The sequence below is a fragment of the Hordeum vulgare genome, chromosome 3H (assembly GCF_904849725.1).
Source record: "Hordeum vulgare subsp. vulgare chromosome 3H, MorexV3_pseudomolecules_assembly, whole genome shotgun sequence".
NCBI lineage: Eukaryota > Viridiplantae > Streptophyta > Magnoliopsida > Poales > Poaceae > Hordeum > Hordeum vulgare.
The window spans coordinates 506,585,260-506,604,634 of record NC_058520.1 but is presented as its reverse complement, the minus strand read 5'-3'; the positions used below and the strand labels follow the sequence as shown (position 1 = coordinate 506,604,634).

Sequence of the window (19,375 nt, the reverse complement as noted above, 5' to 3'; positions counted from 1 at the left end):
GCGACTCCGATTGGTACTTGTAAGGTTGCTAGTAGTGTTGATTACTCTTTGTAGTTGATGCTAGTTGGATTACTTGGTGGAAGAATTTATGTTCAGATCCTTGATGCTATTCATTACACCTCTGATCATGATTATGATTATGCTTTGTGAGTAGTTACTTTTGTTCCTGAGGACATGGGATAAGTCATGTGAATTTGATATTCGTTCGGTATTTTGATATGTTGTATGTTGTTTTTCCTCTAGTGGTGTTATGTGAACGTCGACTACATAACACTTCACCATATTTGGGCCTAGAGGAAGGCATTGGGGAGTAGTAAGTAGATGATGGGTTGCTGGAGTGACAGAAGCTTAAACCCCAGTCTATGTGTTGCTTCGTGAGGGGCTGATTTGGATCCACTAGTTTAATGCTATGGTTATACTTTGTCTTAATTCTTCTTTTGTAGTTGCGGATGCTTGCAAGAGAGTTTAATCGTAAGTGGGATGCTTGTCCAAGTAAGGGCAGTACCCAAGCGCCGGTCCACCCACATATCAAACTATCAAAGTAACGAACGTGAATCATATGAACATGATGAAACTAGCATGACAGAAATTCCTGTGTGTCCTCGGGAGCGTTTTTCCTCCTATAAGACTTTGTTCACGCTTGTCCCTTGCTACAAAAGGGATTGGTCCACTTGCTTTACCGTTGCTACTACTTGTTACTTGTTACTCTTTGCTTGCTATGTTTCACCTTGTTACACAATCACTTGTTACCGCTACTTTCAGTGCTTGCAGTTATTACCTTGCTGAAATCCGTTTATTAGAGCCTTCTGCTCCTCGTTGGGTTCGACACTCTTACTTATCGAAAGGACTACGATTGATCCCCTATACTTGTGGGTCATCAAGACTCTTTTCTGGCGCCGTTGTCGGGGAGTAAAGCGCCTTTGGTAAGTGGAAATTGGTAAGGAAACATTTATATATTGTGCTGAAATTTATTGTCACTTGTCACTATGGAAACTGTTTCCTTGAGGAGTTTGTTCGGCGTATCTTCACCACGAACGGAAGTTTCTGTCTTTTCCAGCATGACCAAACGATTATCCCCAAGACTAATCATAACGGTTTTGCTTGGCACAAACGCAAAAAGAAACACAAAAAAAACAATCATAACAGAATTATGAAAGTGTGGAAAACACAAAACAGAAAGAAAATGGATAGATTCGTTGGGTTGCCTCCCAACAAGCGCTATTGTTTAACGCCCTTATCTAGGCATAAGGTGATGGAATCACGTATAGTCATCCTTGGTGCTCAAACCATAAGTAGCCCTCATCATAGATTCATAAGGCAATCTTATTTTCTTTCTAGGAAAGTGCTACAAGCCCTTCTTTAGGGGAAATTGAAATCTAATGTTCCCTTCCTTCATATCGATGATAGCACCAATAGTCCTTAGGAAAGGTCTACCAAGAATAATGGGACATGAAGGATTGCAATCAATGTCAAGTACAATGAAATCCACGGGTACATAGTTCTTATTTGCAACAATAAGAACATCATTGATCCTTCCCATGGGTTTCTTGACAGTAGAATCCGCAAGATGCAAATTTAGAGAACACTCTTCAATCTCATGAAAACCAAGAATATCGCATAAAGACTTTGGAATCGCGGAAAGACTAGCACCCAAATCACACAAAGCATTGCACTCATAGTTTTTGATCTTGATTTTGATAGTAGGTTCCCACTCATCATGAAGTTTTCTAGGTATAGAGACTTCTAGTTCGAGCTTCTCTTCAAGAGATTTCATCATAGCATCTACGATATGCGCGGTAAAGGCTTTGCTTTGGCTATAAGCATGTGGAGAGTTTGCAATGGATTGCATCAAAGAAATGCATTCAAACAAGGAACAACTATCATAATTGAATTCCTTGAAATCCAAAGTAGGAGTTTCATTACTACCCAAAATTTTGATTTCTTCACCTCCACTCTCCACACCTTTATCATCAAGATAGGTGGACTCCGAATCATTGGGGCGTTTTTCAACCAAAAGGATTCATATCCAGCCCCTTCATCAATAGATTTGACACACGAAAACAAAGATTCAAGAGGAGACACACCAAGCACTTTAAGATCTGTGTGATTTGCATCACTAGAACGCACCCTTTTAAACCATTCATGCCTAGCGCGAGTTTGGGCGGTTCTTTCTTTGCTCTCATCCATGGAGACACGCATAGCTTTCAAAGTTTCATCCAAGTTGACCTTTGGAGGACCACATCTAACTTTCAAAGCATCAATATCACAAGACATCCTATCAACGCTCTTAGCCAAATCGTCAATTTTGAGTAGTTTTTCCTCTATGGACGCATTGAAAATCTTTTGAGAGTTGATGAACTCTATGATATTACTATCTAAATCAGAGGGTAATTTGTTGTGATTTCCATAAGTGTTGTTGTAGGAATTGCCATAATTATTAGAGGAGTTACTAGGAAAAGGCCTAGGAACATAGTTTCCTCTAAAAGCATTGTTGTTGCCAAAATTGTTCCTACCAACAAAATTAACGTCCAAACTAGCGTTGCTACTCTCAATCAAGGAAGATAGTGGCATGTCATTAGGATCTAAAGGAGCGTTTCTACTAGCAACCAAATTCATCAACTCATCCATCTTAGCACTAAGCGAGTTAATTTCTTCAATAGTGTGTACCTTTTTGCTAGCAGGTGACCTTTCAGTATGCCACTAAGAGTAGTTGGTCATGATATTGTCTAGGAGTTTTGTAGCATCTCCTAACGTGATTTCCATGAACGTTCCACCTGAGGCGGAGTCCAAGATATTGCGAGAAGCGAAATTCAAACCAGCGTAAAAGATTTGTATAAATCATCCACAAACTCAAGCCATGAGCGGGACAACTCCTAATCATAAGCTTCATCCTCTCCCAAGATTGTGCAATGTGTTCATGATCAAGTTGCTTGAAATTCATGATATCGTTACGTAAGGAGATGATCTTAGCCGGCGGAAAATACTTGGATATGTAAGCATATTTGCACTTATCCCAAGAATCGATACTATTTTTAGGCAAAGAAGAAAACCAAGTTTTTGCGCGATCTCGCAACAAGAAAGGAAAAAGCTTCAACTTCATCACGTCATTATCCACATCTCTTTTATTTTGCATATCGCAAAGCTCAATGAAGGTATTGAGATGGGATGCGGCATCTTCACTAGGAAGGCCAGAGAATTGCTCTTTCATAACAAGATTCAACAAAGCTGCGTTGATTTCATACGATTCCGCACTAGTGGCGGGAGCAATCGGAGTACTAATAAAATCATTATTATTAGTGCTCGATAAGTCGCAAAGTTTGGTATTTTCAACCATGATGACTTCAACAAACAAACAAGCACACAAGCAAGCAAGAAAACCGGCAAGGGAAAACGGCAAAAGCAAAAGAAAACGGCAAAGGAGAAAGGCAGATGAAAACGGCAAATGTGAAGTGGGGGAGAGGAAAACGAGAGGCAACAGGCAAAAAAGGAAATGCAGGAGATGAGTTTGTGAGACCTACTTGGATATATCTCTCCTTCCCCGGCAACAGCGCCAAAAATACTTCTGCTGATGCAACAAAAGACCTTCCAACGGCGCTAGAAACACGTGCTGACGGGAGACTATTCTTGTCTTGATACTCCTCAGCAACGGCACCAGGAATCCTTCTGCTACGGCTACGCCTTTAGGGACTTCCATGGAAAATATGCAAAGGATTCCCCCGTGGCCTTGGAGCCTTGCGTTAGTATTCCCTCGAAGCGGAAAGGGTGATGTATCACAGCGGTGCTAAGTATTTCCCTCAGTTTTGAGAACCACGGTATCGATCCAGTGAAGGAGTATCACAAGTACCTACGCAAACACAAAAAGCTTGCTCCCAACGCTATGAAGGGGTTGTAAATCCCTTATAGATTGTTTGCCAAGTGAGAACTGAAAGCAAAAAAGTAACAAAGCAAAGTAAAAGTGGAGGTGTAAATGATAGGTGTGAATAGACCCGGGGGCCGTAGTGTTCACTAGTGGCTTCTCTCATGAAAGCAAGTAGACGGTGGGTGAACAAATTACTGTCGAGCAATTGATAGAACCGCGCAAAGTTGTGACGTCGTCTATGGCAATGATTATATCTATAGGCATCACGTCCAAAACAAGTAGACCGATACTTTCTGCATCTACTACTATTACTCCACACGTCGACCGCTATCCAGCATGCATCTAGTGTATTAAGTCCAAAAGAACAGAGTAACGCTTTAAGCAAGATGACATGATGTAGACGGACAATCTCATATCTACGACAAAGCCCATCTTGTTACCCTTGATGGCAACTACACGATGTGTGCCTTGCTGCCCCTACTGTCACTGGGAAAGGTCACCACACGGTATGAATCCAAAACCAAGAACTTCTCCCATTGCAAGAATCATAGATCTAGTTGGCCAAACAAAACCCAAGACTCAGAGAGACTTACAAGGATATCAATTCATGCATATGAGAAATCAGCAAAGACTCAAATATATATCATAGATAATCTGATCACAAATCCACAATTCATCGGATCTCGACAAACACACCGCCAAAGAGGATTACATCGGATAGATCTCCATGAAGATCATGGAGAACTTTGTATTGAAGATCCAAGAGAGAGAAGAAGCCGTCTAGCTACTAAATACGGACCCGTAGGTCTGAAGTGAACTACTCACGTGTCACTGGAGGGGCGATAATGATGATGAAGAAGCCCTCCAACTCCAAAGTCCCCTCCGGCAGGGCACCGGGAAGGGTCTCCAGATGAGATCTCGCGGAAACGGAAGCTTGCGGCGGCGGAAAAGTGTTTACGTGGATGCCCTGATTTTTTCTGGAGTTTTTAGGGAATTTATAGGCCAAAGACCTAGGGCAAGGGAGCGCCAGGGGGCCACAAGCTTGGTTGTCGCGGCCTCCCCCCTGGCCGCGGCAACAGGGCTTGTGGGCTCCATGTGGGGCCACTTGCTTGGCCCTCAAGCCTCCCGACCTTCTTCCATTCTGGAAAAAATCATTTTGGGGATTTTATTCCGTTTGGACTCCATTCCAAAATCATATCTGAAAAGAGTCAAAAACACAGAAAAAACATGAACTGGCGCTTGGCACTGAGTTAATAAGTTAGTCCCAAAAAAGATATAAAAGGTAAACAAAACATCCAAAGTTGACAAGATAACAACGTGAAACCATCAAAAATTATAGATACGTTTGAGACGTATCATGCCCCCACACTCATCGGACCACACACATCGGTATGTATGATTTCCAACAAGTCACTTGCACGCTCCATTGTTCCGGAGAACGGAGTTTTAGTCATCTTGCCCATGAGGCATGGTTCGCACGTGTCAAGTGAATCAAAGTCAAGTGACTCCAAAAGTCCATCGGTATGGAGTTTCTTCATGCGCTTTACACCAATATAACCTAAGCGGCAGTGCCATAAAAATATGGCGCTATCATTGTTAACTCTAACTCTTTTGGTCTCAATGTTATGTATATGTGTATTATCACTATCAAGATTCAATATGAACAATCCTCTCACATTGGGTGCATGACCATAAAAGATATTACTCATAGAAATAGGACAACCATTATTCTCTGACTTAAACGAGTAACCGTCTCACAATAAACAAGATCCAGATATAATGTTCATGCTTAACGCAGGCACTAAATAACATTTATTCAAGTTCATAACTAATCCTGATAGTAACTGAAGTGAAACTGTGCCGACGGCGATTGCATCAACCTTGGAACCATTTCCCACGCGGATCGTTACTTCATCCTTCGCCAGCCTTCGCTTATTCCGCAGTTCCTGTTTCGAGTTGCAAATATGAGCAACAGAACCGGTATCGAATAACCAGGCACTACCAAGAGAGCTGGTTAAGTACACATCAATAACATGTATATCGAATATACCTGATTTTTCCTTGGCCGCCTTCTTATCAGCCACATACTTGGGGCAGTTGCGCTTCCAGTGACCCATACCCTTGCAATAATAGCACTCCGTTTCAGGCTTAGGTCCAGCTTTGGGTTTCTTCGTCGGATTGGCAACAGGCTTGCTGCTCTTCTTTGAATTACCCTTCTTTCCTTTGCCGTTTCTCTTGAAACTAGTGGTCTTATTCACCATCAACACTTGATGCTCTTTACGGAGTTCTGACTCTGCGACTTTCAGCATCGCGAATAACTCGCCGGGTGACTTGTTCATCCCTTGCATGTTATAATTCAACACAAAGCCCTTATAGCTTGGTGGCAGTGATTGAAGAATTCTGTCAGTGATAGCCTCTTGCGGGAGTTCAATCCCGAGCTCAGCTAGACGGTTTGAGTACCCAGACATTTTGAGCACATGTTCACTGACAAATGAATTATACTCCATCTTGCAAGCATAGAATTTATCGGTGGTCTCATACCTCTTGATCCGGGCGTTCTTCTGAAAGATAAACTTCAACTCCCGGAACATCTCATATGCTCCATGATGCTCAAAGCGACATTGAAGTCCCGGTTCTAAGCCATACAAGACTGCACATTGAACTACTGAGTAGTCCTCCTTGCGTGCTAACCAAGCGTTCTTAGCATCTTGGTTAGCCGCGGTGGGTGGTTCATCTCCTAGCGCAGCATTAAGGACATAATCCTTATTCCCAGCTTGTAGGAGCAACTTAAGATTACGAGCCCAGTCTACAAAGTTGCTTCCATCATCTTTCAACTTAGCTTCCTCTAGGAACGTATTAAAATTCAGGGTGACTGTCGCGTGAGCCCTTGATCTACAACACAAATATTTTCAAAGTGGACTTAGACTATGTTCAAGATAATTAGAGTTTAACTAATCAAATTACTTGCTAAACTCCCACTCAAAAATTAAATCTCTCTAGTCATTTGAGTGGTTCATGATCCAATTCCACTAGCTAAAAGTCCGATCATCACGTGAGTTGAGGATAGTTTCAGTGGTAAGCATCCCTATGCTAATCATATCAACTATATGATTCATGATTGACCTTTTGGTATCATGTGTTCCGAGGCCATGTCTGCACATGCTAGGCTCGTCAAGCTTAACCCGAGTGTTCCGCGTGTCCAACTGTTTTGCACCCATTGTATGTGAACGTTGAGTCTATCACACCCGATCATCACGTGGTGTCTCAAAACGACGAACTGTAGCAACGGCGCACAGTCGGGGAGAACACAATTTCGTCTTGAAATTTTAGTGAGAGATCACCTCATAATGCTACCGTTGTTCTAAGCAAAATAAGGTGCATAAAAAGATTAACATCACATGCAATTCATAAGTGACATGATATGGCCATCATCATGTGCTTCTTGATCTCCATCACCAAAGCACCGGCATGATCTTCTTGTCACCGGTGCCACACCATGATCTCCATCAATGTGTTGCCATCGGGGTTGTCGTGCTACTCATGCTATTACTACTGAATCTACGCCCTAGCAATATAGTAAACGCATCTGCAAGCACAAACATTAGTTTGAAGACAACCCTATGGCTCCTGCCGGTTGTCGTACCATCGACGTGCAAGTCAATATTAACTATTACAACATGATCATCTCATACATCCAATATATCACATCACATCGTTGGCTATATCACATCACAAGCATACCCTGCAAAAACAAGTTAGACGTCCTCGAATTGTTGTTGCATGTTTTACGTGGTGACCATGGGTATCTAGTAGGATCGCATCTTACTTACGCAAACACCACAACGGAGATGTATGAATTGCTATTTAACCTCTCTCCAAGGACCTCCTCGGTCAAATCCGATTCAACTAAAGTTGGAGAAACCGACACTCGCCAGTCATCTTTGAGCTACGAGGTTGCTCGTAGCGATGAAATCAGTCTCTCGTAAGCGTACGAGTAATGTCGGTCCGAGCCACTTCGATCCAACAATACCGCGGAATCAAGAAAAGACTAAGGAGGGAAGCAAATCGCACATCACCGCCCACAAAAACTTTTGTGTTCTACTCGAGATGACATCTACGCATGAACCTAGCTCTGATACCACTGTTGGGGAATGTCACATGGGAAAACAAAATTTTCCTACGTGCACAAAGACCTATCATGGTGATGTCCATCTACGAGAGGGGATTTGGATCTACGTACCCTTGTAGAACGCACAGCAGGAAGCGTTAAGAAACGCGGTTGATGTAGTGGAACGTCCTCACGTCCCTCGATCCGCCCCGCGAACCGTCCCACGAACCGTCCCGTGATCCGTCCCACGATCCGCTCCGATCTAGTGTCGAACGGACGGCACCTCCGCGTTCAGCACATGTACAGCTCGACGATGATCTCGGCCTTCTTGATCCAGCAAGAGAGACGGAGAGGTAGATGAGTTCTCCGGCAGCGTGACAGCGCTCCGGAGGTTGGTGATGATCTATCTCATCAGGGCTCCGCCCGAGCTCCGCAGAAATAGGATCTAGAGGAAAAACCGTGGAGGTATGTGGTCGGGCTGCCGTGGCAAAGTTGTCTCAAATCAGCCCTAGTACCTCAGTATATATAGGAGGGAGGGGGAGCACCTTGCCTTGAGGCTCAAGGGAGCCCCAAGGGTTTGGCCGAAGAGGGGGAGGAGGAGTCCTCCTCCAATCCTAGTCCAACTAGGATTGGAAGGTGGAGTCCTTCCCTTCCTTCCCACTTCCCCCTTTTTTCTCTTTGATTTTCTTTATCTCCTGCGCAAGGGCCTTCTTGGGCTTTCACCAGCCCACTAAGGGCTGGTGCGGCACCCCTAAGGCCTATGGGCTTCCCCCGGGTAGGCTGGCCCCCCCGGTGAACATCCGGAACCCATTCGTCGCTCCCGGTACATTCCCGATAATGCCGAAAACTTTCCGATAATCAAATGAGGTCATCCTATATATCAATCTTCGTCTCCGGACCATTCCGAAAACCCTTGTGGCGTCCGTGATCTCATCTGGCACTCCGAACAACATTCGGTAACCAACCATGTAACTCAAATACGCATAAAACATCGTCGAACCTTAAGCGTGCAGACCCTGCGGGTTCGAGAACTATGTAGACATGACCCGAGAGACTCCTCGGTCAATATCTATAGCGGGACCTGGATGCCCATATTGGATCCTACATATTATCCGAAGATCTTATCGGTTGAACCTTAGTGCCAAGGATTCATATAATCTCGTATGTCATTCCCTTTGTCCTTCGGTATGTTACTTGCCCAAGATTCGATCGTCAGTATCCGCATACCTATTTCAATCTCGTTTACCAACAAGTCTCTTTACTCGTTCCGTAATACAAGATCCCGTGACTTACACTAAGTCACATTGCTTGCAAGGCTTGTGTGTGATGTTGTATTATTGAGTGGGCCCCGAGATACCTCTCCGTCACACGGAGTGACAAATCCCAGTCTTGATCCATACTAACTCAACGGACACCTTCGGAGATACCTGTAGAGCATCTTTATAGTCACCCAGTTATGTTGTGACGTTTGATACACACAAGGCATTCCTCCGGTGTCAGTGAGTTATATGATCTCATGGTCATAGGAATAAATACTTGACACACAGAAAACAGTAGCAACAAAATGACACGATCAACATGCTACGTTTATTAGTTTGGGTCTAGTCCATCACATGATTCACTCAATTATGTGATCCAGTTATCAAGCAACAACACCTTGCACATAGTCAGAAGACCTTGACTATCCTTGATCAACTGGCTAGCCAACTAGAGGCTTGCTAGGGACAGTGTTTTGTCTATGTATCCACACATGTATCTAACTTCATTCAATACAATTATAGCATGGATAATAAACGATTATCTTGATACAGGAATTATAATAATAACTTATTTATCATTGCCTCTAGGGCATAATTCCAACGACGCCTTCATCTCCATTTTTATAAAATCCATGTGTATTGGTTTGTACTTCTTTAACCAGTCAACCCCCAGTATCATGTCATAACCCTTCAATTTCAGAACTCTGAAGCTGTTAGTAAACTGGTGACCCTGTATTTCATAGAGGCAATCTTGCACCATGAACTCACTCCACAACACCTCACCACTTGCCACAACTACTTTAACTCTAGGAGCAGGCTTGGGCTTTACTTGCATTTGGGCTGCCATTTCTGGTGAGACAAAGGTAGATGTACTGCCACTATCTACTAATGTTGTTGCAAAAGTGTTGCCCACTTTGTCTGTCAGAATAAAAGTGTTTTTGATTGCTCCAATTCCCATAGCTGCATGCATAGATACCTAAAGAACTGCATCAGCTGGAAGTTGGTCCATGTTCTCTAATTCTAGATCAGCAAAATCAGTAACATAGATAGTCTCAGGTACTTCCTCCTCTAGTGCTTGCAGAGCCTGAACCTGTGCTCTTTTACTCATCTTACACACTTGCATGTGTCCTGGGACCCAAGGTTCCCTACACTTGTAGCAGACTTGGTTTTGTTTTGCTTGCTGAATCACCACATTTCTGTTCTGCCCTGCAGGGCTCCCTTCTACCTTTGGTTGATCAAAAGTTACCTATCTCTTTGGTTGTGGAATATAAGCCTTGGTCTGCACCACATGCACTGGTGGTTGAGCCTTCTCCATCCTTCTAGCACACGAGATAGCAGTTTGCATATCTTTAGGCTTAAAACATTCCACATGGCTCTTGATGTAAGTGTTCAGTCCAGACACAAAACTAATCACATAATAGCTATCTGGAATACCAGGGTTTTCCCTTCTCATGACATTCATTAAGTGCTCAAATTGTTCCACATATGCTGACAGAGTAGTAGTTTGATGAATTGCATGAAAGGAGCTCACTATGTTACAAGATGAGTCAATAGCAAATCTTTCATATAAATAAGAACATAATTTATGCCATGGCACATTACTAGGTGCATATCCAGTTCCTCTCCACCATTGAACAACAGGTCCTTGCAAATAGGATATTGCCAGCTCAGTTCTATGTTCAATTGGAGTTCTGGCAGCAGCAAAATACTGGTCCAAATTTTGAATCCAAGCCTCAGGGTCCTGCCCATTAAATTCAGAGATGTTCAATTTAGCAGGCTTCACTGTAAGAATATGCCTTCTACTATCTGAAGGAAAATAAAGCCTTTGCCTCTGGCCATCTGGCCATTCTTCCCTGGTGCCCATATCAACTGGTGGTAACTGCAGCTGTTGCTGATGTCATGTTGCCTGATTGCCCTAATTCTTGTTGCTAGTGAAGTTAGGATGCATGTATGGAATCTTACCAGTACCATCTAAATTCAGGTCCCTTCCTGTGTGATCTCTCAATACTGTCGAGCCTACTACTACATGTGCTTCTTTCTCCTGTCCATGCACTGATGGAGGGGTGTAATTGACCGATTGCTTCGGCCTACCCGCGGGTACAACAGGTGAGTGCACTTCATTAACCTTCATCTGGGCACTACTCTGCTCAGAGCCCTCCAACAGTCCCTCCTCAGAACCAGGATCTAACAACAACTTCCTGAAATTCTCTTGTATCTTGTCAAAAATGCTCTGCATCGTGACAAAATTTGTGTTCACCATGGTACGGAAATCATGAAATTCCTTACTATCTTCCTCTCTGTTTAGTTACATGGCCTTAATATCTAATTCCAACGACGCCAGCTGCAGATCAGCCGTAACTACCGAGGCTGCTTGTCCTGTCATGGTGTTGTTGAAACAGGGGTGGGTGGTGGGATTTCATGCAGTACCTTGGATCTTGGGTCTTCTTCTGCCAACACCTCCTTTCGATCTGGATCTCGCAGAGGCTCTCACCGCTGCTTCTCCTCAAGCACCACCGCCAGCCGAGAATCGACTGGTCTCTGATACCAATTGTCAGGAACAATTTAACTGAGAGATAAACACTCGTTATTTGGAACCGATTTCAGAGATCGAGATTAGCTCACAAAGGAATTGTATTGCCCTCAAAATAAGGAAAGTAGGTAGAGCACGTCACATGCGGCTTAGGATTTCACCCATACAAGTATTACATGCCTCACAAGGCTGGAACGAGAGGCATTTATAAGCCAGCTCACCTAAAACAACTAAAGTAGACGAACTGAATCGTAGTGTGCATGTCGGAAAGCAACACCGACGTGGGAGCTGATCTGAGCCGTTGAATGCAGGATCTGCGGACGACGCTCGCCTCCACACCGAACCGGTACCTGCCTCCCTCAACCGTTGGATATAAGATCAACCCCTCCGGGCATATCCGTCACGTAGTAACAGGGGAGGTCCGATCCTGACACTCTGACGATTATCTTCGGACGTCTACCTCACGAGGGTCTTTCTTGTTTGGTTTGCCGATGGGCCAAGCCAGGTTTATACAGCGCGCAGTGCGTTGGGTCGCAGGCCGACGGGTCTGGGTACCCGGTCGCAGGGGCCCGACATTACCGGCCACAAGGAAGCGGCGTGCGCGGCTTGCGGAGAGGCGTGTGGAGGTGTGATCCAGAAGGCACTGGTGACGTCGGTCAACGGGAGGATGAAGGAAGTGCCCGCCCCGTGGCCTGGGGCTGGGGCAGAGAAGGAAGTGGCCGGCCCGGCCTGGATGGGTCGACGACGGCGACTCGGGTGGGGATCAGTTCCAGTCTGCTCGAGTTAACCCGCACTCTTTCTCTGCTCGAGTCGATCGAATTTCTTTGCGGTATTGATAATGTCACCAACACTTTCTTTTCTGTCAGTTAACCGGCAATGGCTTGTCTTCGGTTGGAGAAGTGGAGTGCGTGGTATGTCTGACCTTATTTTCTGCAAAACTTGCTGTGATTTACTAGTTAGAAATCTGGAATTGCTCTAGTCAGTACATATTGTTCGTCTGATATTTGCACTGTCTGGCAACAAGTCTATGTATACCTAATGTGTGTTGCTGACACTAGATATCTTATAATTGGCCATTGTTTGCATCTGCTTCAGTATGCCAACCTTTGTCACATCATCTCATGAGCAGTACTGATTTTCTTTCTCTTGATTAAAATATGAACCTTAACTTGTTCAGTGTGTGAATTCTAGCAATAATTGTTTGAAGCAGAATTGTCAATAATAAATTACATAATACCTGCATTGGCATTTAGGGTAGTACTCTTTGGTGAGCATGAACAACATGTTCCACTTTAGTGGAAATGCTTTATAATAAGATGGTCTTGTGAAACTACTCTCAGTCACTAACATTATCATTGTGCAAACTAAATTGATGCTGGCGTTTGCTACTCATGTTGAAAATTTAGTTCATTAATCCTTTTGAAAGGGCTGGTTATATTTGTTTCTGTTCTTTGTAAGAGAGAATGTACTAAAATATATCAGTTTATTATGATTATGTGAAAAATTGATTAACTCGATCTGCTTTTCATAATTGGAAGTTTGACATGCCATGCTCACTTTTTAGATCAACGGCGGTGGAGATATTTAGTGTCAGAATGCATATATATATTGTGTTGTATACAAAGGATATTTGTAACTTGACAACCCTTTACAGGCACTTGCATTATTGAAGGCATTCATTCTCCAAACCAGATACATTAATGGAAAAAAAAGGTAGGATGCAATTTTAAAAACTTCTGATCAAATACAAGTTGTGGTATCTAAAATATTTCCAACAACTGCAAAACATTCTTCACTAAGTAAATTCGAGCACCAAACCTTGAACAAAAATAAAATCAACCAGGCATCAAGAAAAACCACACATGGAGCCATACATCAGTTCGTAGCTGTGGTGCAACACATGCAAATGGCAAAAAGGGATGATTTTGGCTTCTGCTTCTCTTTGCTTCTAGGAGAACTAACTGTGGTGCTGTTCTTTCGAACCGGTTCTTGTTCCTTCAACGGCGACCACATACCAACACCATCCTCCGTCATTAAGCTACGAAGTGGTTTATTGTTTCTTGCAGAGTGATTTGGCGCTCTGAAGGCTCCTTCTGATGGCTCCCTAGGGCTCAACAGTGGGCTCTTCTCAGATTCTTCCACGGCTTCATCTTTGGCTTTCATCAGAGTGATGTTGGTCATGGGGATGTCCTTGACTACTTTGCTGTGCTGTTCACTAGAATAACTTAAAGAGTCGATGCTTTCTGTACTCAGAAGTAATGGAGTCTCTTCACCCACATCTGTCCCTAGAGTTGGTTTCTGAAGCAGACACTGTTCCTCACTAGAATTATCAGCATTTGCAATAACTTTCTTCTGTTCCGATTCAGCGGCAAAGCCTGCAGTCCCTGTGACTTTCTCCTGATTGGATTCAGAAGTAAAACATGTGGCTTTATCAAATATGCCTTCTCTCTCCTTGTTGAATACAGTAGGGAAGATCAATTCTGTCGCTGAACTGTATTCCACCAGCTGGATGCAAGTGCTCGGAGTCTCACTGTTTTCAAATTTGACAACTTCAGGTTCTTCAACCAGTACCTGTTGTGGCTGATCACATTGTGAGATGCTCATAGTTTCTTGTGTATCTATGGTCTTTGCTTCATATGTGGAGGTGGTGGTTCCTTCATTACTATCTGAGCTATCAGGCTTAGTACCTTCCTTGGCAAAATCTTCTACTGGTTGAAGAGCAAATGATGTTGAAGTCATTGGTGCAGCTAATTCTTCTATTATGACTTCTTCATGTACCTTTTCTTCATTCAAGATAGGAAGAGGACCAGATAATGGTGGGCCTAAACCAGTAAAATCTTCTCCATGGACCTTAACAAGACCAAGAGAGTCATGGATACCATCAGATTTCTTATCCCCTTCAAAATTATCTTCTTCATTGTTATCTGCAACATATTTTTTAACAATTCCCCCTTGCTCTTTATCTGCTGTTTCAATTACATTGTGCTCCATTGCTGCGCTTACAGAGTCTAACATCTGTTCTGCTATACTCAGTTCATGTTTCTGAAATTCTTTGCCATTTGTTGCACTGGGATCTGCTAAAGCTGACTGAAATTGAGAAACAGCTTCAACAATGTCGAGAGCACCATATGCACTACATTTGGGAAATTCTTCCTGCTGATTTTCCAATCCTTGGATCTTCTTGTCTTCTTCTAGCACCTCATCATTTTCAACCACAGTATCTACTGTTCTGGTTTTGCAGGTATTGTTGTTGCCTATTTCAAAGATTTCTTGCTTCTCTTCATTCTTGGATGTTTCTTGATTGGTGTCATCTTCTGGTCGTACATGTGATGAATTGCCTCTTTCTCTAGGCTCATCTTCGAGGACAAACTCCTTAGACTCATCATCAAGATGATCGGTGATAATTGATTCAGTTGATGATGTAGTCTCTCCTTGTACCGACGATGGTGTCCATAGATCCTCTACTGCCGACACTCCATCTTGTCTTTCTTCCAGGCTTTCAACTGTATCTTCTCCAACTAGATTATCACCCACCACTGCAGCTTCTTGGCTGCAATATTCTTCCCCATCTTGTGGCGCACTTACAGTAATTCCCTCTAACAATGTGAGGGGATTTGGTATGGTACTTTCTTCACTTGTCTCTGTCATTTCCTCATCAGATGATGATGTGTCATTACTACTTGTCATGTCTTCAGTTGTGGTGCTGACAGAGGCAACTTTTTCTGTACCATCTGTGGTTGTTTCAGTTCCACTGTTCTCTTGTGATTCATCACCTGTGCCAGATCACTTGCTTTTATTAGGAGTCTATAGTGCTGAAGGAAAGCAATGCTTAAGTACCTATGATTTTAGTGGCCCATCATATATTCTAAAGTTCAAATATAGTTCTTCATAGAAGCATAACGCACCATTTATTAGGTGGGTAGCTAGGTAGCACTAGCATCTAGCAAATTTTCAACTCTGAATCCGTATCTTACTATCGCAAACACGAATTCTTCTCATATTAAACCATTCTTAAATGGCTTATTAAATCACAAAAATAAAACATAGTACGAAGACAGCAAAACAAGCTACGTACTAATCATATCAGTGAGCTGAACTAACCTTGTTCTGTAGGTAAGGTACTATCTCCATCATCTTCTGTTGATGTATGATCCTGAAGTGAGTCCCTGCTCTTCTCATCTAAGTCTTCATTCTTGGATGTTTCTTGGTTGCTGTCATCTTCTGGTCGTACATGTGATGAATTGTCTCTTTCTATAGGCTCATCTTCGACGACAACCTCCTTACTCTGACCATCAAGATAACCACTGATAATTGATTCAGTTGATGACGTAATCTCTCCTTGTACCGATGGTGGTGTCCGTAGATCCTCTACTGTTGACGCTCCAGTTTGTCCTTCTAGGTTTTCAACTGTATCTTCTCCAACTACATTATCACCCACCACTGCAGCTTCTTGACTAGAAGATTCCTCCTCATCTTCTGGCAGACCTTCAATGGCTTCGTCTAACAACATGGCGGGATTTGCAGTGGTATTTTCTTCATTTTTCTCTGTAGTTTCATGTTCAAGTTGTGTGAATTGCTCATCAGATGGTGAAGAATCCGTGTTGCTTGTTATATCTTCAGTTGTGGTGCCGACATGGGCAACTGTTTCTGCAGAATTTGTGGCTGTTTCAGTTCCACTGTCCTCCTGTGTTTCATCACCTGTGCCAGATTTCTTTCTTTTATTAGGCGAGCTTATAGTGCTGAAGGAAAACACACTTAGTGCTGAGCAATGCTTAACTGCCTATATTTCTAGTGGTCCATTATATATTCTGAAGTTCAAGTATAGTTGTCCATAGAAACACAATGTACTTATTATTAGGTGAGTAGCCTAGGCTGTTTGCATCACTCGATCCAGAGGCAGAGGATTTTTCCCTCTTTTCGAAAAAAGTACGTTGGTAGCTAGGTAGCACTAGCATTCTTTTGAATCAGCAGATTTTTCTTACTATCTCATCCTGAAATCGCCATTTCTTTTCTCAAGCACGCATATTTCTCATACTAAAACATTCTTAAATGGCTTATTAAAGCACAAAAATGAAATTATTGTACGAAAGACAGCAAAAGAAGCTAGGTACAAAACGTAGCAGCGAGCTGAAGTGACCTTGTTCTGTAGGTAAGTTACTATTTCCATCATCATCTTGTGTTGATGTATGATCCTCAAGTGAGCCCCTGTTCTTCTCATCTAAGTCTTCAACTGCAGCAGACATTTTTGTTTGATCTGAAGCCATTTGATCATCTCCACCATTAGAAACGACAGGGGCCTTTAACACCTCTGACATATCTACATCCTTAGTGCCATCCTTCTCCTTATCTAACATAAACAGAATTATAATGAATCATAATAGCATTGTAGTGATTATTGAACTCCAGATTACATTGCACTAAATTCTAACTAGAAGTTAACTTCGATAGAAATTTTTTGCCTCTTAAATATCTAGAGTTTTCTTACTACCTCATATGGAAATCACCATTTCCGAACTTTTCGTATTAAACCATGATTCTCATATGAGGTAGTACATTGCAAAAATAAAATTATAGTAGGTACGATATCAGCCGGCTGAACCAACCTTGTTCTGTATGTAAGTTATCATTCTCATCATCATCTTCTGTTGACGTGTGATCCAGAGGTAAGCCCCTATTCTTCTCATCTAAGTCTTCATTCACAGCGGACAGTTTTGTTTGATCTGAAGCCATTTGTTTATCTCCACCACTAGAGATGAGGGGAACCTTTAATACCTCCGGCATATCTACATCCTTAATGCCATCCTTCTCCATATCTAACATAAACAGAGCAATGAATCGGCTACATTAGCTTTATAGTGGTGAGTTTCTAGTAAGAGCAAGTATGACATGATTCCATCAAATATTTGTTGAATTTGTGACTCCTAGATATCCACGTAAGACAAATATCGTGAAACAGAGGTAGTACCTTTCTCACCATTTATGTTGTTGAGCTCATGTGAATAATCTGCGTTGGCCATGGTTTTGTCGAAATCCTTAGCACTCTCCTCCGGTACTAGAATTGCATAAGAAGATTGTTAGCAAAATATTTAGGCTCATTCCTAGACAGCGGATAGTTCTTAGCAACACGCATACCTTGTTGACCGATAACGTTGTTGTTGCCCATCTCGTTACCCATTGCTCTCAGCCCAAGCTCTTTAAGTATTAGGACCAATGAGAAACAGTCTTTAACTCAGCTCAAGCTCAAGCTCAAGCACAATCTACAATACACTTATAGCCTATTATAAGCTATGGGGAGGTGTGAGTGAGCACTACAGACCATGATGGTGGTGGCCACCTCAAGATTAGCTAGAAAGGGTGCAAGGAGACAGCACAATTTGGCTTTGAGCCTCCTAATAATTTTAATGCAGGGAACACATCATGGGGACATATGCTTTTTGGGTAATTGTTTCCTCATTTTATCAGTTAAGAAGGGTCGAGGAAAATAAAGTTGGAGATCTGGTCAGATGGCCAATGATAGTTGAATCACATCTTTCATGAATGACTGGATTGTTTTAAAGAGCACACCCTACTGCAATGGGGCAGGAAACCTGAAACCTTCTATACAGAAACCATAGTCATTCGGTCACATTGGGTGCATGACTTGACCGTTCTGAATTTTATTTGTGTCGCACTGGTTGCATGATCTACTTAACCCGTAGGTCTATTTTCATAAAATGATGCATTACGCGAATGATTTCAGGTCCTGAAGTCATTGCTGAAGACATGGATTCAACCCGACTTTCGAAGCATGGAGAGAAGAATTTCTTTCCATTTTGCCATATACATAACATAACATATTAACATGTATACGTGTGATTCCACGGAAACTTTCGACTTTCTTCTTGGGTTGATAAAACCTCAACATGTGGAGAGCTGCCTGATAACAAAAATGCAGTGAAGCTAGAGCTGCATTTCATTCCATCAGTCAACCTTTCGGCGCATCTTAACATATCGCAGTACGTCCACTCGAGTGAGTCATGCTCCTTGTCTCGCGGTTTTTTCTTATTTTGAAGCGTCATGTCATGTGTTTTTTGGCTCTAAAGTTTGGATCCAGTTGAGTTGGAGGGGGACACGAGCCTTTGGTCTGGCGTCATGATGGCCTACAACTCCCTTTCTGCTGCTACCGGTTCTCCCACGAGGGCCCTCGAAGTGTGCTGTTTGTTCCCTTAAACACGGGGTGCAAGTGGTATCCACCTCATGGTGACCTTAGAAAACCCATGTTTATGTTGGTATCACTGGCTTTTGGATTGTGCAGTTGTTGACTGATTTTTTTTAACTTCGAGGCTTAGAGCATCTCTAGCAACAGATACCGCAACCCATTGAGCCGTAAATTTCGTTTACGGGACGTAAACAAAATTTATGAGATTACATGGGTGGAGACGGAAAAAATCATGCATCTATCACCGGAATTCAACATGACTTTAAAAACTAGTAGTTCGCGTCATAATTAACATCACCGAAGTTCCACACATAGATCAAACAAGCTTAATTAAACATAGTTCAAACGGGATTGAAAGTAGTTCATACTATGTGGCGTTCTACTTCTAATTCATACTTGTTCTACGCGTCGGCATCGAAGA

General features: G+C 42.7%; 1 protein-coding gene and 1 long non-coding RNA gene across 2 annotated transcripts; one reads left to right on the top strand and one right to left on the bottom strand.

Annotated features, from left to right (window-relative positions):
- Nucleotides 1–11,713: 11,713 nt before the first annotated feature.
- Nucleotides 11,714–18,489, bottom strand: LOC123441937. Its single transcript, XM_045118103.1, has 7 exons — nucleotides 17,889–18,489; nucleotides 17,722–17,808; nucleotides 17,360–17,569; nucleotides 16,894–17,103; nucleotides 15,858–16,454; nucleotides 13,719–15,529; nucleotides 11,714–11,764 (listed from the first exon to the last, which is right to left on the bottom strand). Exons 1-7 carry the CDS (start codon nucleotides 17,929–17,931, stop codon nucleotides 11,714–11,716), a joined length of 3,009 nt encoding a protein of 1,002 aa, XP_044974038.1. The 5' UTR covers nucleotides 17,932–18,489.
- Nucleotides 18,490–18,584: 95 nt separating this feature from the next.
- Nucleotides 18,585–19,083, top strand: LOC123444539. Its single transcript, XR_006631008.1, has 2 exons — nucleotides 18,585–18,751; nucleotides 18,839–19,083. It is a non-coding gene; the product is annotated as an uncharacterized LOC123444539 (long non-coding RNA).
- Nucleotides 19,084–19,375: the final 292 nt, after the last annotated feature.

Bases quoted from the DNA above. Each gene is read 5' to 3' on its own strand.
- LOC123441937 (XM_045118103.1), bottom strand. From the start codon at position 17,931: ATGGGTAACGAGATGGGCAACAACAACGTTATCGGTCAACAAG. The intron at 17,809-17,888 runs GTATGCGTGTTG...ATGCAATTCTAG, and splicing joins CAACGTTATCGGTCAACAAG to TACCGGAGGAGAGTGCTAAG. The intron at 11,765-13,718 runs GTTAGTTCTCCT...AATTGGTATCAG, and splicing joins TTCGAAAGAACAGCACCACA to AGACCAGTCGATTCTCGGCT.